Source organism: Syngnathoides biaculeatus, chromosome 9, assembly GCF_019802595.1.
Source record: "Syngnathoides biaculeatus isolate LvHL_M chromosome 9, ASM1980259v1, whole genome shotgun sequence".
NCBI classification, from domain to species: domain Eukaryota; kingdom Metazoa; phylum Chordata; class Actinopteri; order Syngnathiformes; family Syngnathidae; genus Syngnathoides; species Syngnathoides biaculeatus.
In genome coordinates, this window is record NC_084648.1 from 6,458,511 (window position 1) to 6,483,377 (window position 24,867).

A 24,867-nucleotide genomic window follows, 5' to 3' on the forward strand; every position below is an offset into this window, starting at 1 on the left:
TTTATACTATAAAACAGTGCAACACATCACAACCAAACATTCCAAGTTTATTGCACGACCCTGACTGATGCAAAATGAGATTGTAATTAAGAATTGCAATAAATTATCCGGGAAAGTACTTAAATTGCAATATCAGCATCATGTTCAGGATTCCCTTTCTCTATGTAGTTCTTTCAGCTGTGGCAGTTGGAGAGTTCAGTAATGGCGGCTGCCCTGGAGAGCAATGTGATCAACGAGAAACTGGAAAACCTGTCACGAACTCAGAAGGAACTTGATGAGGAAATTAGAAAGTACAACAAGGTGGTGGCATCTAACCAGACTAACAGTTCTTCTATCGACGCACTCATTGCACAGAAGCAGACCACTATTGCAAACATCAACAAGAAAATTGACCTCATCGCAGCTCGAACTGGGGTAAGAAATTTATTCATCTATTATAATAATTTTACCTCCCTATTATCAAATCAAGCTCAGCCTAACAGAGGAATTAAAGTTCCTTAGACAGTGTGTGGCGTTCTAGATAATCACATTCAAGGGCATAGGCCCAAGTGTTTTGGAATCGTGCTGCTCCTGGCGTTGCTTCATAGCTGGAAGACATGGATATTAACCACTGATACCTTTGTGTACCAAGTTCAGGAATAAAATATTTGGTCATGATTGGGCAAGTATGTGTCAAGAAATTAGTTTCCTGAGGATGCCCAAAGACACAAACTCTGATCACAATCCCATGCAAGGGAGGACACGACAACCTTTAGCACGCTTTCTGCAGGGTGATTATCTGGTGGGACGTCACAGCCGAGACGAGGCCCACAGATTCAGAATAATTTGGTGCAATCGCCCTGACCTGACCTGCATAATCGAATTTATCTTTACCTTACAACATATGTGTGTGTGTTTGTTTTCAGCATGAAGACCTCAGTCCACTTCAGATCAAAGTAGAAGCAATAAAGACTCAAATTGATGCATTATCACAAAAAATCAAGAATGAGCAGCAGCTGTGGCTGAAGCATCAAGGAACACTTATGGGACTAACCCTGGAGATACAGGCACACAACAAGGAATATAACAAACTGCAGACAAAGTACACAGTGATCTGTCAGAAGAAGATTTACCTGGAACGTACGTCATATAGTCAATGAAACAAACGCTTACAAATGATCAGATATACAGGACACCCTCCGCCAATCATACTTCCTGATTTAATAATGCTCTCTTCTAGGACAGCTGGAAGTCTTGCACCGTGAGGAGAGTGACGTGGAGAAGAGCAATAAGATGCTTCAAAGGGACTTGCTAAAGCTCAACACTCTTCTGAGCAAGAACGCCCAGCTGCGCCATGCTTTGGAGCAGGAGAACGCTGTGATGGAGACTGAATTCCTTCATAAGCTTAAGGTATGCTCTTGTTGTATGAGGTGGTTTTCTGTTCATTCTCTTTCAACATATCGTTGCCGAATACCAATGTGCCGTAATGTGTTCAGGAGGCAGAGCGGGATTCCATAGAGATGGAGGCAAAACTGGAGAAAACCCAGGAGGAAAAGGAAAAACTTCTCAGCAGTCTGGTGGAGGCAGAGTCAGTTGTTTTCTTATTATGAATTCATATTTCTCTCTCATCGGTCCAACAACTGGTTAGAGCATCTGCCTCACAGTTCTGAGAACCGGGGTTCAAATATGCCCCGCCTGTGTGGAGTTTGCGTGTTCTCCCCGTGTCGGTTTCCTCCCAGATCCCAAAAACATGCGTCAATTGGAGACTAAATTCCACTTAGGTTTGATTTTGAGTATGACTGTTGTCTGTCTCTATGTGCCCTGCGATTGGCTGACAATGAGTTCAAGGTGTACCTCGCCTCCTGCCTGAAGATGGCTGGTATAGGCTCCAGTACTCCCTTGACCCTGTGAGGATAATCGGCTTAGATAATGGATGGATGGATACTTCTCTCTAATCTACGAAAACTTAATTTTCTTAGACATAGTGTATGTATAGTTCATTTATTCACCGATGCATAGAAAAATGTTTGTATTTGCTGTGACAGGCGTCAGATCATGCTCTGGGAAAAGAAGACCCATGTTATGAAAGAGACGCGTTTAGTTGTGCAAGAGGGTGAGGAAGAGATCCAAATAATGAGGGATGATGTTCACCGCATGGAGGTACAGGCACTCTCTTCTTCTGAAAAATCTGTAACAGTCATAAAGTATATGTTTTACATTCCTCACTCGTCACTGTTATGTCACGCTGCACTATTTACACAGTTTTTGATTACTACTGCCTGCTTAAGTATTTGAGAACTCTTTGCATCATTTGCATAATTGCCACTATATCAGCATCACCATACTGGTGGCACGCTTTCATTGCTCTATGACACGCCATATTTGTGTTTTTTATGGCCATGGCTCTTTAATTTTAAAGAGGGCTCTATTTGTTTACCATCATGAACGTTTGGAGCCCTCTCTTCTAATAAATTATGGCTTTTGATAGCTGCATTTTGTATAGGTGCCGAAGTGTCCTGGAATGAGGAACTCAACTCCCACATGGGACTGCACATAAGTGCGACACTTGTATTTTCAGAAATGCTTCTGTCGGGCGTGTACTGAATTCCATTTAAAATGTATTTGCCCAGAAAGGTCCTTAATAAGGTGAACGATAATTATGCAGAGGTTAACTTCTTGTGAATTTTTTTTTCTCTTGTTCAGTTTTTTTTCAAATTTTGCTTCTGTTTCGACTGTGGATTACAAACATTGAGAGCTGGTGGAGTATGTATTGAATATTTTTTTCTCATTATAGCGTTGGCTCAGTCTGTTGGTAAGGCAGCGCGAGCAGCTCCTAAGGGACAGTATAGCAGTTGTGGAAAGGCGGGGATACATCATTGAGCGCAATGAGGTCATGGCTCGTAGTACGAATAAACCCACCACCAAGGGTGAGCTAAATCTGATGAATGACGGTTTACGGCGAAAGATCAAAGAAATACACAAGGTGGTAAATGTATGCGTACGGTATATGAATTCAGGGCTGTTGTCCAACGACCTAACAGAATATGTACGTTACAGTTTGTGAAAGAGTATGACCAGGAGATTAAAGAGCTGCAAGAGGGTCAGGTAAGTTCAAAAACTAATTTTATCCCATTACTTATTCAGAACCTTAAAAAAATATTTGTCAGGATTTATTATCACTGTGCTATCTCAAATCAATGTTCTCAAAAGTGCAAGTTAAAATTTAATTTCTTTCCTGTCAGCTTTCCCAGTTATGTACTTTTTTTTTTCCATCCCAGGAAGAATTTCAGAACAAGGCCAAGAAGATTCAGGAAATGATCGATGGGACGCCATCGACCACCGCCTCACTTGAAGCCGTTCTGCAGGTGGAGGCGGAGCGAGTGCATGTGATCAGGACTATCATTCACCGCGTGTGGGTCGAGATGCCCAAGTATCAGGGGGGTCTCTGGAAGGTGCTGCGGTCACTGGCAGAACACGCTGAGTCTGAAGAAGGCGGCGTCAACAGTGTGGGATAAAATGGGAATCATACAGTTGACATTAAAGAGGAGGTCAATACAAACAAACTTCCATTGGTTTGTGATCAAGATTAGCCATCTACAAGTTTCTACTAGTCTTAAGATGTTGAAAAGCTGTTGTCTCTCAGGCTGCAAGCTTCTAGTGATTTAATTATAATATCTTTCTTCCATGCCCCAGCATCAAAGTGTAAGCAGAAAAGGTTTCATACGGGTACCATGGCATGAAAACTCAAGACCTAAGGTAACCCACAAACGTTTGCTTGGTTTTGTACACTTTTGCTGCAGGTGGTTTAGAAATTGGCTGTTTTGAGTTGATTTTATGGGAGAGTAAATTTACTCTTGTTTTAAAAGCTGTACAATTTATATTGTAGCAAAGTGCGTGAAAAGATAAAATATTTACAAGAATGTGAGGTGTGTACTCACTTTTATGAGATGCTGTACCTGGCTGGCATTGAGCTCAAGTTTATCCTTGATCAGAAAAGAACCAAATTGATTTACAGAATCTGACAATTAATTCTCAGTCTGCACATTTTCGCTGCATGGGTACCAAATGTTTGCGTTTTTCCCCATCTCTCTGCTGCCGAAAGATGAATTGGCCAGGCTCTGCAAGCATTTTCTAATATTATATCAATTAATATAGCAGGAAAGTACATGACAGACAAAAATACATTTGACAGCTATAGTGAAGAAAATAAGTATTTGAAAACCCTGCTATATTGCAAGTTCGCCCACTTAGAAATCATGGAGGGGTCAAAATTTTTCAACATAGGTGCATGTCCACTGTGAGAGAAATAATCTAAAAAGAAAAATCCAGAAATCACAATGTATGATTTTTTTTTTAACCATTTGTGTGATACAGCTGCAAATAAGTATTTGAGCACCTGTCCATCAGCTAGAATTCTAACCCTCAAAGATGTGTTAGTCTGCCTTTAAAACCCCTCCATGTTTTATCCTGAATCAGATGCACCTGTGTGAGGTCGTTACCTACTTAAAGACACCCGTCTACCCCATACAATAAGTAAGACTCAAACTTATAACATGGCCAAGACCAAAGAGCTGTCCAGAGACAAAATTGTACAACTCCACGCGGCTGGAAAGGGCTACGCCAAAATTGCCAAGCAACTTGGTGAAAAAAGGTCCACTGTTGGAGCAATCATTAGAAAATGGAAGAAGCTAAACATGACTGTCAATATCAATCAGAGTGGAGCCCTGTGCAAGATATCTCGTGGGGTCTCAATGATCCTTAGAAATGTGAGGAAATCACCCCAGGACTACATGACAGGACTTGACTTGGTCAATGACCTGAAAAAAGCTGGGACCACCATTTCCAAGGTGGCTGTTGGTAATACACTGAGACGTCATGGTTTGAAATCATGCATGGCACGGAAGGTTTCCCTGCTGAAACCAGCACATGTCAAGGCCCGTCTTAAGTTTGCCAATGACCATTTGGATGATACAGAGGAGTCATGGGAGAAAGTTTTGTGGTCAGATGAGACCAAAATGGAACTTTTTGATCATAATTCCACTAACTGTGTTGGGAAGAAGACGAATGATGGGTTCCGCCCCAAGAACACCATCACGACTATGAAGCATGGGGCTGGTAGCATCATGCTTTGGGGTGTTTTTCTGCACATGGGACTTGACAACTGCACTGTATTAAGGAGAGGATGACCGGGGCTATGTATTGTGAGATTTTGGGGAACAACCTCTTTCCCTCATTCAGAGCATTGAATATGTGTCGTGGCTGGGTCTTCCAACATGGCAATGACCCAAAGCAGGAAAACCAAGGAGTGGCTCCATAAGAAGCATATCAAGGGTCTGGCATGGCCTGACCAGTCTCCAGACCTAAACCCAAGAGAAAATCTTTGGAGGGATCTGAAACTCCGTATTTCTCAGTGACAGCCCAGAAAGCTGTCTGATATACAGAAGATCTATGTGGAGAAGTGGTTAAAATCACTGCTACAGTGTGTGCAAACCTGGTGAACAGCTACAGGAAATCGTTAAAAAATAATAGTGATTTCTGGATTTTTCTTTTTAGATTCTGTGAACATGCACCTACAATGAAAATTTCAGACCCCTCCATGATTTCTAACTGGGAGAACTTACAATATACGTAGCAGGGTGTTCAAATACTTATTTTCTTCACTGTACGTGGCAGAAGTAGAGGAGAAAAAAAGGTAAGCACATTTGAGGGACAAAATAAGTTTTACTGGTTATATTGATAATTTGGTTAAATAATACACATTTGGACATTTTCTCTCATATGGAGCTTTTCCACCAGCTTTTCCAGCTGTTCTCTGTACACAGTTTGATTTGTTTCTGTGCATTCTTCAGCATTTTTTTTTCTTTTTTTTTTGTAGAGGCCCAACTATTAAACTGGAAAAACAAAAGCAAGAACAAACATTGTGTGGTTATTAGTGTTGGTCCATCTGTTTATTAGCTCCCCCTGCATTTTAAGATTAAAGTGTCATCAACACTTTGGTTGCTAGTCTATGGAATAGCTTGGGATTTGGTCAATTCCAGTCTAACCTCATCTTTCAGTCTCTCCAGTACGGGAATAGAAATGGAAAAGGTCTAAGAGCTCATTCCTGATGCAATGCCACCAACCTAAACTGCCACACCGACCGCACACAGATGACTATGAAGTTAGATGGTGCGGCAAATGTCTTAAAAAAATGGCATTTGTGGTGTCTTGTGCAAGAATTTGACATGAATTTGTTCTTTGAGGGGAAAAAAAAGACATACACATGGCATAATTTTTTTCATCAATTGACAAAGTTTTGAGATGTTTCACATTTAATTTAGGTTATACATATTTTACAAATGTAAATAGATACATGAGGGAAAGTGTTCCTACACAAAAATTCTGAATTTACAATGATAGAACATTCTCCGTGTTAAATCTTTTGGTCATTGGTGGATTAAAGTACCAGACTTTCACCATGACTTTCAACTCATTATACAGTAAAATGTTTCTGTAACTTTGTGTTCAGACGTAATAAAATTTAGCTAATTTAAAAAAAAAAAATTCATCAAAATGGAAAGCAGTTTTCAGGTGTTTTTTTTTTGTTTTTGGTCTTTGTTTAGAAAATAATGATTCCGCCCCCTAAAGTGCAAGGATGTTGAATGTGACAGTTACAAATATATATTTTATCAAATAGATGTCACCAGTAACAGCTGTTTTTAAAAAAGAAAGGTAAAATGCATTAAATATGCTCAAAATACAGAGCAGGTTTATTTTAACCTGACGGTTGTAGAGAAAAACATCCTTTGGGAAGACATTACAGAGCTAAGGAACATTTGAGAGTAAAAGGTGGAAGATATTGAGCAAAATGTCTGCAGGCTACAAACAAAACTAATAAGATTTATATGATAAAGTATATATTTAAACAAGGTTAAAGCAAACGTTTAATTACGTGTGCTTGCACAACCTGATGGGATCCAATTTCCATCCATCCATTCAGTGTACCGCTCATCCTCACCAGGGTCGCAGTTTTGCTGGAGCCGAACCCAGCTGAATTTGGGAGACTGGGCTGGTCATCGACCAATCGCAGGGCACGTAAACAAAACAACCAGACATTCACACCTACAAGCAAGTTTATAGAGTCTTCAATTAACCTACCATGTATGTTTTTAGGATGTGGGAGGAAACGCAGGTGCGGAGACAACATGCAACCTACAAAAGCGATGCCGGATTTGAACCCCATTCCTCAGAACTCGTGAGGCTCATGTGCTAACCAGTTGTCTATCGTGCCCTGCAAATTTGAACCACAATATATTCCAAAATGCCATATTAACCCACTGGAAAAATTATACTGTTCTTGAATGTTAAAAAACAAGCTGGTTCACCCAGATCGATATCCACGTTAACATTGGATCATTCATCATTATTTTCTTTTTGGTGGCTCTCACCAGGTTGGCCTGATGTGCAATTTCTATATTTTGCTCAGTGCAATTGTATTGCTGAATATAAATCAAATTACCAGAGCACCTGTTTCACACACGTATCTTGACGTATCACAGATACATACTTGTGCTTACAAATATTTTGTAATTGTCTTCAGCAAAAAAAAAAAAATTCTGATTTAAATTTTCTTTCTACTTTCACCACAGGTCAGGCTCCACCCACACAATCTTCCTCTGCTCCTCCCAGATAACGGTGCGCAACCTGGTCAGCAGTGAGGTCTGGTCACACCACGAGTCAGGAGCCACGTGATGATACAAACACGGCAGTTTGTCCAAAAGCGTCTCCTCGCTTCTGGAACACACCAGCAGATGCTCCTCTGACCAGTTCAGACGGTGAAGCTTTGACCTAGAAGGTGAGTGGTACAATATTATTTGTAGCGGCCCGCCCCTGCACGCTACTGTGTCATCTTGTAGTTAAAAGAGGAAGAAATTTACTTGAGTTTACGTGCGCTGCGTGCTGACTGGCTGATGAAGATAATAATAGGGAAGATCTCTGCCCTGTGTAGGCGACGTACACAATCCAGCCCAAGAGGCAATATACAGTGAATACCCTGCAGGATGAGGAGACAGAAATGTATTTGATAGAAATTGCTGTCAGGATCTGTATCTTTCTTGGACTCTATAGAGTATTTGTCTTGACTGTGCTAACATACAGTATATTTCCAACTTCTGCAAAATAATGTCACAAATCCCCCCCAAAAGGTGACCTGCTAAGGCTCTCTGAAAACCCATCTTAAGTAAAACATTTCACCCATGTGCCCAGAGCAAGCCCAGGATAATAATACTGTCTGGATCTTTGATAACTCGTTGTTGGCGACAAGAATGGGCAACAGGGATTTGGAAATTCTCTTGCTTTAAAAAAAAAGTACTATTTGTACTTCGGAGGTGTTTGTATGTGACAGAAGAGTTTTTGCTAGGATGAAGGGCAAAGTTTATAAAACAGTGGTGAGGCCGGCCGTGATGTACAGATTAGAGACGGTGGCACTGAAGAGACAATAGGAAGCAGAACTGGAGGAAGCAGAAATGAAGATGCTGAGGTTCTTGCTTGAAGTGAGCAGGTTGAATAGGATTAGAAATTAGCTCATTAGAGGGACAACCAAAGTTGGAATTTTTGGAGACAAAGGTTAGAGAGAGCAGACTTCGATGGTTTGGACATGTCCAGAGGCGAGAAAGTGTATTGGTAGAAGGGTGCTGAGGATGGAGCTGCCAGGGAAAAGAGCGAGAGGAAGACCAAAGAAAAGGTTGATGGATGTTGTGAGAGACCCCTAACGGGACGAGCTGTACTCCGGGCAGCCATGTGTGCTCTCACTATTTCTTGTTGGCTTTGGGTATTTTAAGAAGAAATCCTTTGTCAATGAACAGGCATTGCTGGGGGGGTGCTTTGGACTTCAGCGAGTGTGGACAAGTGTGGCGAGGCGAAACGTGCTTGCTTAATATGGGCCGATGGGACCTAGTTGTTGGCTGTTTTTGCTCACCGCCGATGTAAAGCATACAGTGCGAGTAACAAAAGCCAACTCGACGTGTTGTCCTGTTTATGCTCTTCCCAGGATTGTTAGTTTGTTCACTAATCCTAAATATGTCTGGTATCCAAAGCTAGCAGAGACAACTTAAAGAGGATAAAGTACATGCTTGCAGTTCAGTCAACTTAAAAATTGCTGTCTGCATACATAGACACACACTAACCTTCTTCATGACTTTTTCTACACTCTGGAGGGTGTAGTAGCAGTTTCTTCCCTGTTCGCACTCCTCCAGGAGCTCGGACTTCTGCAGCCGGGCTGCGTGGTCACTGGAGCTCAACATCTCTGCAAACAGCAGCGTGAGGTATGAAATATCAAATTAAACCTAAACAGAGAGTGATGTCATCATAGTAGATGAGAGAAGACTCAAGTACATATTTATGACCATAAAAGGTAACAAACAGATCCTGGATCTTGAGTAATGAAATATTTCAGTTCTACATTTTTTTGTCATTCATCATGAATCTCAGATGTGAACTTGTTTCAGTTATTAAGCGAACAGGGTGCTAACATTTGCGCTGGCAATTTTGACTCTGGCAAATGGCAAGTATGGAATCTGTTTCAGACAGTTTGCCCTTATCTGGACACTGGTCTTGGTGCTCCTTGCACAAAGGAGGAGGAAATAGAGCTGCTTCTGCGTTGTTGCCTTCCAAGACCTCCCTCAACCTCTCTTGGCGTGCTCTCCCGTTTCCTGCTGTCGTCACAACAACTTATGGATATGCTACCCCGGAGGAGCTGGATCACCTGAGCAACAGATTCTACCACTATTAATGTGGGGGAACTAAAGAATGGAACGGCTAGCCTGGAATCACCCAGAAAGGATGAGGAAAGGGAAATGGTCCGTTGCCACCATCTTTCATATCATTCCTGAAGTAGCATTGTTTTATAAAGTCCCCCCTCACTTAAAAAAAAAAAAAAAAAAAAAAACTTGTAGAATTTCTCTTACCAGGTTCACAGAGCTCAAAACCTTGCCATCCCGCAACCTTCTTATCGAGGATGCGTCCCAGGATGGATGGAAGTAACAGGACTGGTCGGCAGATGGGCGGGAAATGTGGTGTGACCGGTGTATACGGCATGAGGGTTAGACAGCTTCTGGGTTCCGATGTTTCATCTAGGTGTGAGGGAATATACATAAATCATGTTAGGCCAGAAATTACTCCGAAATTTGTGTGCACAAATTTGCCTTCATTATTGATTAACGTGTTTTTGTACCCGAATCTGTGCTCTTGCTCTTTTCGTTCTCCACGCTGACCCAGAGAGGATTTCGGCCCTTGCGACCTGTGCTGACAATCCTCACTGCTTTGTGTGTGTTTTGAGCCACCATATGCCCTTCCTGAAGAGGGAAGTATTCACCTGTGAACTGTGTACTTGTACTTCATATGCAGTCATTCTTACCTTTTGACAGTTTGACGTTTGAAAGTTCATTTCTTCGATAGCGTGAATAAGAAGTCGCTGCGCTCTGCGATTTCAGCAAATCAAGAGGTGGTGAGCGATACTGAGGTTTCATGTCCTCAACCTGTGCATATTGCTCATAAATACCTGTAGTAGTTGGGTACTATTCCACTCTGAAGGGCTAGGAGCTGGCAAGGATGAACCTGACTGGCATACCACGAGTCTTCAGTGCCCGTAGGGCGTGTGTTGGTCACGTGTAAAATGTCATTGCAGGACACAGTCAGTGTCCCTTTGGAACTCGCTGGGATGGTCACGTTGACACGCACATAGAAGGAGTCACCTGATGACATGTGATTCTCCTGCAGTTGCTGCAGCAGTACCTCATAGTCTGTAAAATAGGCAGAGAACAAGACAATCCTGTAAAATGAGTGAGTCCACATCAATTGTTGGCATTCTGATTGGCACTAAATCAAGTGTTATGGTGCAATTTCTCGTAATAACTTTCAGAGGCTTTTAGTATAACTACATCACAGTGGATGTCATCCACAAGTAGCAAAAAATAAGATAATAGCGAAAGCATTGTACAGATACTTTGCTCTCTGCCATGAATGATTCCACCGCTTCTTCTTTTCCTTTCGTCTTGTCCCGATTAGAGAGACCAAGTAAGAAAGAGACATCAATGTAGTCATTCACATGGCACAGCTAGTTCAGTTTAAATAGATGCCACACCCCTCACCAGAAGTCATCTCACAGTTTTTGTCCTTTCTCTTCTTCTTTTCCTTTTGGCTTTCCCGTTTGGGGTCGCCACAGCGTGTCATCTTTTTCCATCGAAACCAATTTCGTGCATCTTCCTCACTAACACCCACAGTCTTCATATCCTCCCTCACAACATCCATCAACCCTTTCTTTGGTCTCCCTCTCGCTCTTTTGCCTGGTAGCTCCATCATCAGCACCCTTCTACCAATATACTCATGCTCTCACCTCTGAACATGTCCAAACCATCTAAGTCTGCTCTCTCTAACCTTGTCTCCAAAAAGTCCAACTTTGCCTGTCCCTCTAAATGAGCTCATTTCTCATCCTATCCAACCTGCTCACTCCGATCGAGAACCTCAGCATGTTCATTTCTGCTACCTCAAATTCTGCTTCCTGTTGTTTCTTCAGTGCCACCGTCTTTAATTCGTACATCATGGTCAGCCTCACCACTGTTTTATAGACTTTGCGCTTCATCCTAGCGGAGACTCTTCTGTCACGTAGAACACCAGACACCTTCCGCCAACTGTTCCACCCCGCTTAGATCCGTTTCTTCACTTCCTTACCACACTCTCCATTGCCCTGGATTGTTGACCCCAAGTATGTGAAGTCGTCCACCCTCTCTATCTCTTCTCCCTGGAGCTTCACTCTTCCTCCTCCGCCCCTCACATTCATGTACATATATTGTTTTACTTCAGCTAATCTTCTCAGGCCAGATCCCTGATGCAGTCCCACCTCCACTTAAATTGTTCTGACACACCTATGGCACATCTCACCGCTGTTCTGCTGTCCTCATACTTGTCCTGTACTATTCTAACATATTTCTCCGCCACACCGGACTTGCGCATGCAGTACCACAATTCCTCTCTTGATACTCTGTCATAGACTTTCTCTAGGTCTACAAAGACACAATGTAACTCCTTCTCTGCACTTTTCCACGAGCATCCTCAAGGCAAATAATGCATCTGTGGTACTCTTTCTTAGCATAAAACCATACTGTTGCTCGCACACACTTACTTCTGACCTGAGTCTAGCCTCCACTACTCTTTCCCATAACTTCATTGTGTGGCTCATCATCTTTACTCCTCTGTAGTTTCTACAGTTCTGAACATTGCCTTTGTTCTTAAAAATGGATGAATGATTCCACCTAAAATTCATTAATATTTATACCGGAATACATTTGGGTGATACATTAACGAAACAGGCAAAGGTTGTTTATGTTGGCCCACCATAAAATCTAGGAGTGGCACTATTGCAACTTTGCATTTATTAAAATGGGAAATCATTACTTTGAATGCACTAATGGAGTTGACAGAACTTAAAACAATTGCGTGTTTTCACTTTAAGTATATTGACTACCCTTCATTACCCCATCTGTATTTTTTGTTTGCACATAGTATAAAATGTGCTTTACGCTGATTTATACAGTCGACTGACAATCCTGATTATGGCGACACTTCCAATTTTGGAGAAATCTCTGTATGGGAAATAGTATAGAAATGAAAGTACATGCTGTGGGACGTACCATCTTGCCGGGGACGCAGAGAGAGATGGCAGAGACCGATAACCTGGCCAAGTGCCCACAGAGCTTCCTCGGAAGTGGAGTCCTCCAGCACCATCCTTAGAGATTTCTGGTCCTGCTGGTACCTCACCTGCAGATCATCAGTTTGCAATCAGACATCTTCATGTAGCCCACTGTAGTAAGTGTCACCAAATAGACTTTTCTCTCACCTCCACTATTTGCGCTCCATGGGTGATGCCCACAGTATGTGCCGCACTCCCTTCTGTTACTTCATGCACAAAGACCCCTGTCTTATTCCCCCCTATAACTGCAATCTGACTCAGCAGCATCTCCCCCTGGAAGGCAATGGTGACCACACGCCCACTGATGCGCACTGCTTTAGGACGTGAACGCACGAGGAATGGAGGTGCAGAATTTTTATCCAGGCTGATGAGAGATAAGAGAAGATAAATGAGAAAGCACATTTTATTTGTCATTTTTTTCATGTCGGTGCAATGGAGGTATGGTTGACACTCCTGCTGCATAAATTCTACCCGACAGGAGTTCACTTCCCTTCCCCATGCATCAGTTTAGCAACAGCCTGCAACTGTGCTCTCTAAAGGAAGGCCCAAATGTCCCACATTTGTATACTCACTTATGGAAGTGGAAGGAATACAATATCATTTTAATCATCCCTGTGAAAGCCAGATAACCTTTCAAGTGGGGATTTTGTTTTTTGACAAATGCTGCATTGTTTGTCTATTCTTTAATGATCTGCCTTGTGGAAAACAGTAGCAGTATTCAAACCTCAGACCACTTCTTACCATATGCTCTGTACAACGTTCGCTAATTTATCATGAAAGTGAATGATTAATAGGTATGCCTAAATTCACTCATAATAAAAGGTCACATAAATAATCATAATTTCAATATTATTTTTAGGATTTTAGGACTCACCTGTATGCGATTTTGGTTCCATCAGGAGCATATTTTTTTGATGGGGTATGGTCTTCGCTTAGCACTAAACAGACAAGGTGATATGTAATGATTTGCCATCAGGGATGGAAAGGAAACATTTAATGAAACTTTAATATTTCAACCCTTGAGAATAACTGTAGTACATTACAAAACTATCTAGTATGTGGTTATTGTTCTCTTGACGATTGGTGGGTTACACTTTGGACTGGTCACCATTCACTAGGGCACATGCAAACAATCACTGTCACTTGTGCTGCGGGGGTACAAGTGGTTATTCCAGCTGACTCCAGGCAAGAGGCGGGGTACACCCTGAATTAGTTGCCAGGTAATCACAGGGCACATGTAAACAAACAACCATTCTCACTCACATTCACACACATGGACAATTTAGATACTTCAACTGACCTACCATGTCTGTTTTTGGGATCTGTGAGGAAACCAAAGAACCCAGAGAAAACCCCCGCATCCACAGGCAGAACATGCAAACGCCATACAAGCAAGGCTGGATTTGAACCCAAGTGCTCAGAACTGTGAGACAGTTGTGCTAACCATTTATTCTCACAGTGCTGCCTAGTTGGGTTTGAGTTACCAAATTATGGCTCTTACATGGAAATTAAAAGACCCCTAGCAAAACCTAAAAATCTTAACAAGATGAAAGACTTTCCAAATGGGACTGAGATCCTCCACGCACAAGCACACGCTAATGTAGACATGCAAAACATACCACTGGGGAGGATCTCAAAGTCGTCCAATGAAGAATCATCAGTCTTCGCTAATTCCATGCTACAAAACCAAAAACAGTTGTATCAGATTCGTGAATCTCTCACACACAGTTGCAGTCATTGACCACAATCGCCTTTCATCTTTCTGTGAGTCAAAAGTCTTTAGAGAAGTGTACTAAGAACGTTGTGCTCGTTTACATTTATGTACTTTGGTACTGTGTTACAGTATATTGAGAGGTCAAGTCTGCACAAGACTGCCGATTTAATGTAGCTTCATCGACACTAATATTTAAGTTTTGGGTTCATGTTGATGACTTGATAACTTGGCATACATTTCCAAGTAGTGGGGACAGTTATGTTAATGCTTTTTTGTACTGTGGATATATGATGTTTCTGCCACTTGGCAGCTGTTGGAAGTACCTAAAATGTACATATTTTTAAAATAACTTGCCTTTGAATTCAAATCACTTTTTTGTGGTATCTGTGGCAACACAGCATACAACAATGTTTAGTTTGGTAAACACGTGCGGAGACTGAGACAACTGCATCACCTCAGACAGGTTTAACAAGCCAAGGTGATCACATTCTTTGGAGAGTTAAATAAATGATTCCCTCACAACGTCACTGAACGGTTCCTCATTCAGTACATAAACAAGGCATGCTGAAGTTATGCCGTCTGTTAACCGTTCGTAACACTTTGTGGAGGGCATTTGAGTTTATAGTTTACTCTTGGATAACAGAAACTCTGTAAAATATTACCTACAAGAATGGGACTCACCTGCTGCTTTCATAAAGAGTTCCCTCTCTTCTGCGGAGGGACTGGGGACTGGGAGGCTCCACATTTCTGGATCGGACACTACTTGCCAGATCTTCGCACTTCAAGATAAATGGGGAAAAAAAAGCATAGACGCAAATAAAAATGCCAATTTTTATACTTAGCTAGAGGTTAGGTAAACACACAGACAAAAGGGAGATTATTTAACATATCACGCTGGACAGTTCGACACCACTGAGTCCTACCAAAACAATTCTAAATACATTAAAGTAACACTTCTCAGAGAGTCAGTTACAACTTTGTATTATTCTCTTTGTGAAGATAATCTTAGACTGTTGGTGTGTCCTGTATATATTATCATACTGGCTGAATTCGCCCATTATAATGTGGTTTTAAAATCAGTCATAATTGTTTTTAAAGGGCGGAAACCAGACAATTAAAAACAAAAGACTGCTCACTTTTGTCAAGTGAATGTCCATTACGTTATGAATGAGGAAATATTTTTCACTCAGGTTTCAAACACTCCCCTTAACTATGGTATGCCAATCTTTTCAGGATCTTAAAAATCATTCATTTACACACCTCCGATGTAAAGGAATTCACCGATAAAGGACAAATTGCATCCATCCGGGAAAGTCTGCGTCTATTTGGGAAGGATGAATTTTCAGATTTGGATATAGTAAACTCCCAGGAAATCCCCTTCTCCTTTGGAAAAAAATAAATAAATAAAAGCAATTACATTAGCAATCGTGTTGCTCTGGGTGCCAATGTATTTCTGGTCCAAAATTACATTCGAGGTCTGCCATTCTTTGTTGTGTTGGGCATTAGCGCTAAAAGCTCTCTCCTGGAGCTCCATCATTTTAGACCTCAGGATGTCCTTCTCAGCAAGGATGCGGGCGATCTGCGTCTGGGCTTCGTTTCTGGAAAGGTATGCCTACGAAAAACCAATGCAGTTCAGGTTCATAACTTTAGCCAACGTTAAATTCATAAACACACCACCTGTCCATTTTCTAGATCATGTGGCCACTTTAGCGTCATGGGTGTGCTGGAGGCTACCCCAGCGAATCATTGAGCAATCACACTTCTGGGCAATTTAATCCTCAGTTGACTTAAGGTATATTTTTGATTTGTTGGAAGAATCTGGTATGACTCGACACAACAAGTCGCCCACAAACACACCTTGTTTGACGTTCATGGAGATCGTTGATGAGGCAATGATAAAGTTCCGCAAACAGCCTCCTTTCAATCATTTATTCAAAGGGGACCCTAGTCTGGGAACAGCCTCTACCTCATTGTCTACACAAATGAGCAATTAATCCACCCAACCATCCGTTTTCTTAGCCACTTATCCTCACAAGGGTTGCGGGGAGTGCTGGAGCCTATCCCAGCTGGCAACGGGCAGGAGGTGGGGTACACCCTTAACTGGTTGCCAGCCAATCGCAGGGCACATCAAGACAAATAGCCGCACTCACTATCACACCTTGGGGCAATTTAGAGTGTCCAATTAATGTTGCATGTTTTGGGGATGTGGGAGGAAACCGGAGTGCCGGGAGGAAACCCATGCAGGCACGGAGAGAACATACAAACTCCACACAACGAGGGCTGGGATTGAACCCACGTCCTCAAAACTGCTTTTCAGCTGTTCCACCATGCCGCCCAATATGCTTTTTTATATGTATAATTAAAAACTGTTCCCAGATGTGTAAATGACTTTTATTTCAAAATACTAATACACTAATTATAGCAAAGATTTCACCTTGTTTTTAGACTCTTAACTAAAAATCATCCTGTTTTAAGGAACCAGTCCTGTCTCAAGCATTGACACCCCTACAGTGACAGCTTCCCAAAAGTGAACCCTAATAAACTTGGAGAGTGTTTAGTCTCAAGACAACCTCCCAGCTAGAGCCAGAACAGGAAGTTTCACCCTTGTCAACACAATCGCTCCAGTATAAAGATTCTTCCCATAATTCTCAACTCTTCACCAAACCAAGTTACTCTTGGTAATTTCATGTGGCAATCTGTGTACGAGCCACATGCTGAATACAGATCGCTATATATTTATCAGCAGCTGATACTGATAAGGCTTTTTCGGCCAAGCTTGTCTTAACTTTTGGCTCAGCACGGGTTCATGTGGGGGTGCGGTATTGTTTCAATAAACCGGCTTGTGACACAATCTGGCAAAATTAATTTGTCTTGCTCACAGACACATTTTCAGAAATAAGTGGGCTGTTTTCAAGGTAGAAAGTCAATACTATTAAAAGAAATGTTCATTATATTATGTGTAATCACTAATTATAATATTAATTGCTCAGGCGACACGGACGGGCAGCTGGAAAAGCCTTGGCCTGACAGTTCTGAGGACCCGCGTTCAACCCCAGCCCTCTTTGTGTGGAGTTTGGATGTTCTCCCTGTACCTGTGTGGGTTTTCTCCGGGCACTCCGGTTTCCTCCCACATCCCAAAAACATTAATTGGACACTCTAAATTTCCCCAGGTGTGATTGTGGGTGTGTCTTGTCTGTCTTGATATGCCCTGCGATTGGCTGGCAACCAGTTCAGGGTGTACCCTCCCTCTGCCCGTTGACAGCTAGGATAGACTCCATCACTCCTGCGACCCTTGTGAGGATAAGTGGCAAGGAAACTGCATGGATGGGTGGATTAATAGCTCGTTTGTGTTGAGAATAAGGTAGAGGCTGTTCCCAGACTTTGGTCATCTTTTAATAAATGATTGAAAGGAGCCTGTTTGCGACAGTGATGGATAGGCTGACACTTGAGGTTAGACTGGAATCCCCTTGGACTATGATGTTCGCAGATGATATTGTGATCTGCAGTGAAATTAGGGAGCAGGCTGAGGAACAATTAGAAAGATGGAGGCACAAACTGGAAAGGAGAGGAATCAAGATTAGCCGAAGTAAAACAGAATATATGTGCGTGAATGAGAGTGGCGGAGGAAGAAGCGTGAAGCTTCAAGGAGAAGAGATAGCAAGGGTGGATGACTTCACATACTTGGGGTCAACAATACTGAGCAATGGTGAGTCTGTTAAAGAAGTGAAGAAACGGGTACAAGCGGGATGGAACAGTTGACAAGGTGTCTGGTGTTCTATGTGACAGAAGAGTCTCTTGCAGGATGAAGGGCAAAGTTTATAAAACAGTGGTGAGGTTGGCCATGATGTACGGATTAGAGAGGGTGGCACTGAAGAAATAACCGGAAGCAGAGATGAAGATGCTAAGGTTCTCGCTTGGAGTGAACATGTTGGATAGGATTAGAAATGAGCTCATTAGAGTCGACAGCCAAAGTTGGATGATTTGGAGACTAGGTTAGAGAGAGACAGTGGGTGTTAGAAAGATGCACGACTGGCTTAGATGGAAAAAGATGACACACTGTGGCGACCCTTAATGGGACAAGCTGAAAGGGAAAAGAAGAAGAGAGGAGAAAAACTGAGATGACTTCTGGTTAGGGGTGTGGCATCTAATTCAACTGAACTCGCTGTACCATGTGAATGGCTACATTGTTGTTTCTTTCTTACTTGGTCTCTCTCTGTCTGCAGCTCTCTCATCTGGTTTTGGATCACAGTGCTCTTCTGTTGGTGCATGTTACAGTCAAGGGTCAGCTGCTGCACTTGAAGGGATAGACACTCATTCTGATCCAGAAGCTGAACAATGACACACATAATATGGTTGTGTGAATTATGAACGGTGTATAGATACACATGAAAAAATTGATGACAAAGTCAAGATTATGCTCAACTACATATAAACAACATCAATTTTAAAACTGCTAACAAAGGTGTGAAGACTGCGAGTTTCCCAAATTGCGTTTCTGGTGTTCACTGTCTGGCTCAAAGGCACTTTCACATGCTAGTTAAAGACACTAAGAATGCACAATGACGTGCAGTATTCCACCTGCCAAGCCACATTGGTATTAAACCTCTGAGATCATTAAACAGTTCCACAGTGCGCAATCCTAAAACTCACCTCTTGCTTCTCCATGTGCATTTGTTCATTCTCTTCTCTGTAACACCTGAGCTGACTTCCTAGCTCCACCTGGCTATCTAAAGCTTCAGCCAGGTCCTGGGCCAGGATATCCTGATGAGCCTGATAAAGAGTCAGAATCAATGAATATAAATGTGGCTGCTAAAATGCTGTGGGCCTTCTCATAGAATGATGAAGTAGTTCTTCTCACGGGGTTCAGTTTTTCTATCTTCACTAACTGGCAACGTAGACTCCTGACTTCCTCTTGGAGTTGAGACGCTTCAGTGAAGGGGACGCATCGGAGAGAGCGCCGTTTCTGGAAGTCACTCTCGGTTTGGGCCGTCTGCAGTTCTGTTTGGAGCTGATATATCTGCCATCGTGCAAGACACAGGAATCGTAAATGATAATTGGAAGGTGCTGTAACTAGGAGCGAGACACACTACTGATATTGCAATACATCACATAGTTTTATCTCATGGCACAGTATCAATACATTAACAGTAAAGAGTTTCAATGCTTGTTGCGAATCTGACAAATGTGATGTGTCAGAATGGTGAACAAGACACGTACTGTCAACACTGCAACTACAAAAAAGAACTTTTGTTTAGGTTTTCAATTCTCAGCTGCTCCGCCACCTCACAATCCGTTCATTTGTTTAAGCAAAGATTCTCAGCCGTATTAAGAATGAAGCCTGTCATCATGACTTCAACAAACCAAGTGTTGTCATCCTTGGATAATGAATGTCATGTGTTAACTGATGATTGACAATCTGCCTGGACAGGTTGGTAGTGATTCCCCAAACCCATCCACACACACAAAAACAAAACGTTCTAAAATCAATGTTCAAACTGGAGAAAGTTAACATTACTTTTTTTCCATTGAGTTGTTGTCCATTTTGTGTACAGTACATTTGTATTTTCCATTTAAGTACAAGACACTTTGCATTACATTAATAAGAGCTGTTTGTTTTCAAATATTTATTTCGGTACAATGCTATCTAACTTTTTTTGCATGATAATTTAACAAATCATCTTTTATTTTTCTGATTTTAAACTTGGGCTGATGTTTAAACTGCATTATGTTAAATTTGTTTTCTCTTTCAAATATGAATGGATGAATGAATGGTAAATTAGGATGCTAAATTTACTTCTATTTTATGAATGCAAGAATAATGAGAGGAATTTTTTTGTCATTCAACTGACTGGCAACCAGTTCAGGCTGTAGTCGGCCTTTCGCCTGAAGTTAGCAGGGATAGTCTCCAGCGTTCCCTCCGACCCCTGTGAGGATTTGCGGCTTGAAAATAAATGAATGTTTGAAGATTTTCTTCCTGTTCTTTCTTCAAAGTCAGATGCTTGCCTATACTTCACTAGTATATAAGCCTTTAAACCAGTGGTTTATATAGTGTGGGGCAGAATGGACAAATGTTTTTGAAAAAAAACAAAATCACAAAATAATGTGTCAATGAATAAATATGTCAGGGCTTTGCGATGGCTACTCCACAACATTCACTTTCATATCGTTAAGCTACTTGTTTGGCAGAATGTTTTGGGCCATTGCCATGCCGTTGTTTAAAAGCTGTGATAGTGTTCTCAGGCTTGCAAGCTTTCACATTTTTTTTCATACAAACGTAATGATATTCATTACGATTGAACAGTTCAATTTTAGTTATGTGAGACCACAGGACATGCCTCAAAATATTAAGGTGTTTGTCATTGTATTTGCAAACTGTAATCTGGCTTTTTGATGTTTCTTTTGGAGTAATGTTGTCTTCCTGGCAGAGCGGCCCATCGGAGCATGTCAGTACAGTACACATTTCCCCGTGGATAATGACATACTCTTGGCTACTTCAGCCATTTTCTTCGCTAGGTGTTTTTGCTTTTCTTCTCTTGGGTTGCTATGCAAATTTCGGACCAAACCGTGTATCTGGCTCAGAACCTATCTTCTTCCTGAGTGGTATGACCGCTTCCCATTGTCTTTATATGCAGTGCCTTGTGAAAGTATTCAGCCCCCTTGAACCTTTCACCCTTTCACCACATTTCGTGCTTCAACCGTAAAGATCTAAAATTAGTTTTTTGGTCAAGAATCAACAACAAGTGGGACACAATCGTGAAGTGGAATGAAATTTATTGGATATTTTAAACTTTTTAAACAAATAAAAACCTGAAAAGTGGGGCGTGCAATATTATTCGCCCCCCCTTGCATGAATACTTTGTAGCGCTCCAAGTCGCTTGGGGTATGTCTCTATCAGTTTTGCACATCGAGAGACTGACATTTTTGCTCATTCTTGCGTGCAAAACAGCTCGAGCTCAGTGAGGTTGGATGGAGAGCGCTTATGAATAGCAATCTTCAGTTCTCTCCACAGATTCTCGATTGGATTCAAGTCTGGACTTTGACTTGGTCATTCTAACACCTGGATACGTTTGTTTGTGAACCATTCCATTCTAGATTTGGCTTTATGTTTTGGATCATTGTCCTGTTGGAAAAAAAAATCTCCGTCCCAGTCTCAGGTCTTTTGCAGAGTCGCGCAGGTTTTCTTCCAGAATGGTCCTGTATTTGGCTGCATTCATCTTCCTATCAATTTTCAACATCTTCCCTCTCCCTGCTGAAGAAAAGCAGGCCCAAACCATGAGGCTGCCACCACCATGTTTGACAGTGGGGACAGTGTGTTCAGGGTGATGAGCTGTGTTGCTTTTGTGCAAGACATATCGTTTTGCATTGTGGCTAAAAAGTTGGATTTTGGTTTCATCTGACCAGAGCACCTTCTTCCACGTTTGGTGTGTCTCCCAGGTAGGTTGTGGCAAACTTTAAATGAGACTTTTTAAGGATAATTTTGAGAAATGGCTTTCTTCTTGCCACTCTTCCATTAAGGCCGGATTTGTGCAGTATACGACTGATAGTTGTCCTATGGACAGACTCTCCTACCTCAGCTGTAGATCTTTGCTGTTCATCCAGAGTGATGATGGGCCTCTTGGCTCCATCACTGATCAGTCTTCTCCTTGTGCAAGGTGAAAGTTTAGAAGGACGGCCGGGTCTTGGTAAATTTGCAGTGGTCTGATACTCGTTCCATTTCAATATGATTGCTTGCACGGTGCTCCTTGAGATGTTTAAACCTTGGGAAATGTTTTTGTATCCAAATCCGGCTTTAAACTTCTCCACAACAGTATCTCGGACCTACCTGGTGTGTTCCTTGGTCTTTATGATGCTCTCTGCACTTGACCCTGAGACTATCACAGAGCAGGTGCATTTACTGTATCCGGAGACTTGATTACACACAGGTGGCTTCTATTTAACATCATCAGTCAACATTGGATCATTCAGAGATCTTCACTGAACTTCTGGAGTGAGTTTGCTGCACTGAAAGTAAAGGGGCCAAATAATATTGCACGCCCCACTTCTCAGGTTTTTATCTGTTAAAAAAGTTTAAAATATCCAATAAATATCATTCCACTTCACGATTGTATCCCACTTGTTGTTGGTTCTTGACAAGAAAAAATATTATATATCTTTGTTTGATGCCTGAAATGTGGTGAAAGGTTGAAAAGTTCAAGGGGGCCAAATACTTTCACAAGGCACTGTATACAGGTATGTATAATTGAACGTGGCACCTTTAGGTAGCTGGAAATTGCTCACAGGATGAACCATACATGTGTAAATGCACAGTTCTCTTCAGCACTTGTTGACTTTACTTTGCCATGATGTTCCAGATAGAACTGGTTGTGCCTTCAACTATATTCACAGGGATGTGTAACTCAATCAAATGTTGTCAATTAAACTGTAATCAGAAGTTTCCAAAGAAATGAGATCATCATCTGTATTTTCCCAAATATTTTAAAGGCGTCATAATCTTGCTCTATGTAAACTTCTGACTTTAAGGAATGTAATGAATAATGGTGGAAAAAAAAATCTTTATCGCTTTATTCTGGCATTTACATGTAGAACCAATTTTTATAATCCTACTTGATGAAAAAATTGTCGTTTTATGTCAGAACGAAAAAAAGCCCAGGCCTGTGTTTTTTAAATAATATACTGTATTTCAACACATGGTTTCAATTGTACTGCATTTACGTTTAATGTTTTATAATATTAGATATACTTTTTAGCTCCAATACCTTTCTTGTGTATTGTTTTTGATTGACAGTACCTATTATTGACTGCCGACACTATGGTATTTTAATGTTGGTCATTAAATTGGTTACTGGTAGTGACGTATTTTTTTTAAGTGACAAAAATGTGCTAATCACTGATCCATGTAATTGATCTATTTTTGGAAACAAAAATGTTACCGATGAGTACCGACCTGTAAATTGAGCTCATGAAGGCGCATGCTCATAGCAGATTTTTCCTCTATGGCTGCAGTGTAGCGAACATACAGATCGCACTTCTCGTCCTTCAACTGGGTGACTTCGCGCTGCAGTGAAGACAAATGTCTATGTATGCGCTCATATTCCAACTGAAGGCACCTGGACTTTTCCTCGTGCTCCATAATCTGCTGGATCTCAGACTCCAGAGAAGTGCAGCGTGAACTCATTTTTCCGGCCTCGCAACGAGCCTCCTGAAGCTCATTCTGCATTCCAGTCACTGCTCTAATAAGGTACTCGGTCAGTTCTGAATACTTTATCAGGCCTGTGAGGAGAGTCCAGACATATGGCGAGTCAGAGATGGTGGATAGTCAATCAGACTTATTTTGCACTACAAGACATTTGGTAACAAACCACTGAATCTTGAGGGTTCTGTGCTGGGCTTGTGTCCAGTAACTTGGGTGTAGAGGGTTGGGTAGTGGATCATCAGGCTTTCCAGCAAAGCCACAGCACCGTTCCTGCCTTGGGTCCGCAGCAGATCCATCATATGGCCTGTAAACATGGGAGTGGGGCATCCTTACTGGGCCAAGAAAGGCACCAGCCTGACCGTAAAAATCTGCCAATAGATCATTCCCATTATAATTGCTATTTAAAATATATTTTAAAAAAAACACAAATAAGCAGGAAAATTCTGCCAGTAAGCAGTTTTAACAAAAAATGGATGTGGGTTCCCACAACAAAGTCAAACAAAAATAGAAAATGATTAAATATATTTTAAATTTTTAGATCTGCAAATAGGTGAGCATGTGTATGCCAAATGATTATATGCAGGGCCCACCTTTTGTTTCTGTGTTTTGTAAATTCTCATTTCTAATTCAAAATGTAGCAGCAGAGAGCAAAATAAAAAAAGTGTTTTGCTTAGAGTTCAGAGTCAACGCAATCACAGGCTGACAATCTTAAAGGAAAAGCACATTAAGAATATCTCAGTATTATGTCTATAACAATAGAATTATGCAGTAACTACAATTACATGCCAGAATTATTCGCCGATGAGTCTATCTTTGCACTCGGCAGTCAGTAGGATGGAGATGAGTTTTGCATTCTAGAGAAGACTGGAAATGACACTTTGTGTTGATTTTACATGCAAAAAACAACAAAACCCCAGCAACATCTTACTTGTTCTCATTGAGCGGTTGGTGAGGTTGTGGCTGGAGAGAATCTCATCCTCATCCATCTCAGTGAGGACCCGAGCTTGCCTGAGGTACGGGATCACGACGCAAGGCCGCACCCCCAAGGAAAGCCGATGACGATTATCATTAATCAGTTCCCACAGTTCCTCCTCGCCCAACTCCTTCAGGTCAGGACCCTCGGGTACACTCTCCCCTGCCATCTTGAGTGTGTTGTAAATCAATAATAATGGTTACCTGCCGCTGCTGCTGCCACTGCTCAATTACTCATGACTGGAGCATGACAAGAACGGCACTGAGACTGGAAGGGGCAGACCG

At 41.7% G+C, this 24,867-nt stretch overlaps 2 protein-coding genes across 4 annotated transcripts in view; one reads left to right on the forward strand and one right to left on the reverse strand.

Moving 5' to 3' along the window:
- The window catches only part of LOC133506284 (coiled-coil domain-containing protein 40-like), a 46,632-nt gene that overhangs the window by 11,887 nt on the left and 9,878 nt on the right, over window positions 1-24,867 (forward strand). The window contains exons 17-27 of one of the 3 annotated variants that reach the window (XR_009796460.1): window positions 169-414; window positions 906-1,119; window positions 1,220-1,389; window positions 1,476-1,567; window positions 2,025-2,139; window positions 2,774-2,962; window positions 3,037-3,084; window positions 3,258-3,527; window positions 3,673-3,735; window positions 6,980-7,213; window positions 7,608-7,813. Coding sequence is in view for 2 of the 3 variants with exons in the window: in XM_061830267.1 (XP_061686251.1) it covers window positions 169-414; window positions 906-1,119; window positions 1,220-1,389; window positions 1,476-1,567; window positions 2,025-2,139; window positions 2,774-2,962; window positions 3,037-3,084; window positions 3,258-3,494 (1,311 nt within the window). In the remaining variant the exon portion in view is untranslated. Of the gene's footprint in view, window positions 1-168; window positions 415-905; window positions 1,120-1,219; window positions 1,390-1,475; window positions 1,568-2,024; window positions 2,140-2,773; window positions 2,963-3,036; window positions 3,085-3,257; window positions 5,896-6,979; window positions 7,214-7,607; window positions 7,814-24,867 lie in introns of those variants that run through there. The other 2 variants (XM_061830267.1, XM_061830268.1) reach the window with 2 other exon arrangements.
- On the reverse strand, window positions 7,599-24,792 carry card14 (caspase recruitment domain family, member 14). The gene is made up of 20 exons (XM_061830269.1): window positions 24,539-24,792; window positions 23,777-23,914; window positions 23,362-23,687; window positions 19,276-19,434; window positions 19,068-19,187; window positions 18,620-18,745; window positions 15,886-16,029; window positions 15,678-15,800; window positions 15,099-15,196; window positions 14,323-14,381; window positions 13,578-13,641; window positions 12,851-13,067; window positions 12,645-12,771; window positions 10,517-10,757; window positions 10,373-10,436; window positions 10,190-10,310; window positions 9,924-10,088; window positions 9,144-9,262; window positions 7,896-8,011; window positions 7,599-7,806 (listed from the first exon to the last, which is right to left on the reverse strand). The coding sequence occupies exons 1-20, from the start codon at window positions 24,750-24,752 to the stop codon at window positions 7,599-7,601; spliced, it is 2,949 nt and encodes a 982-aa protein (XP_061686253.1). The 5' UTR covers window positions 24,753-24,792.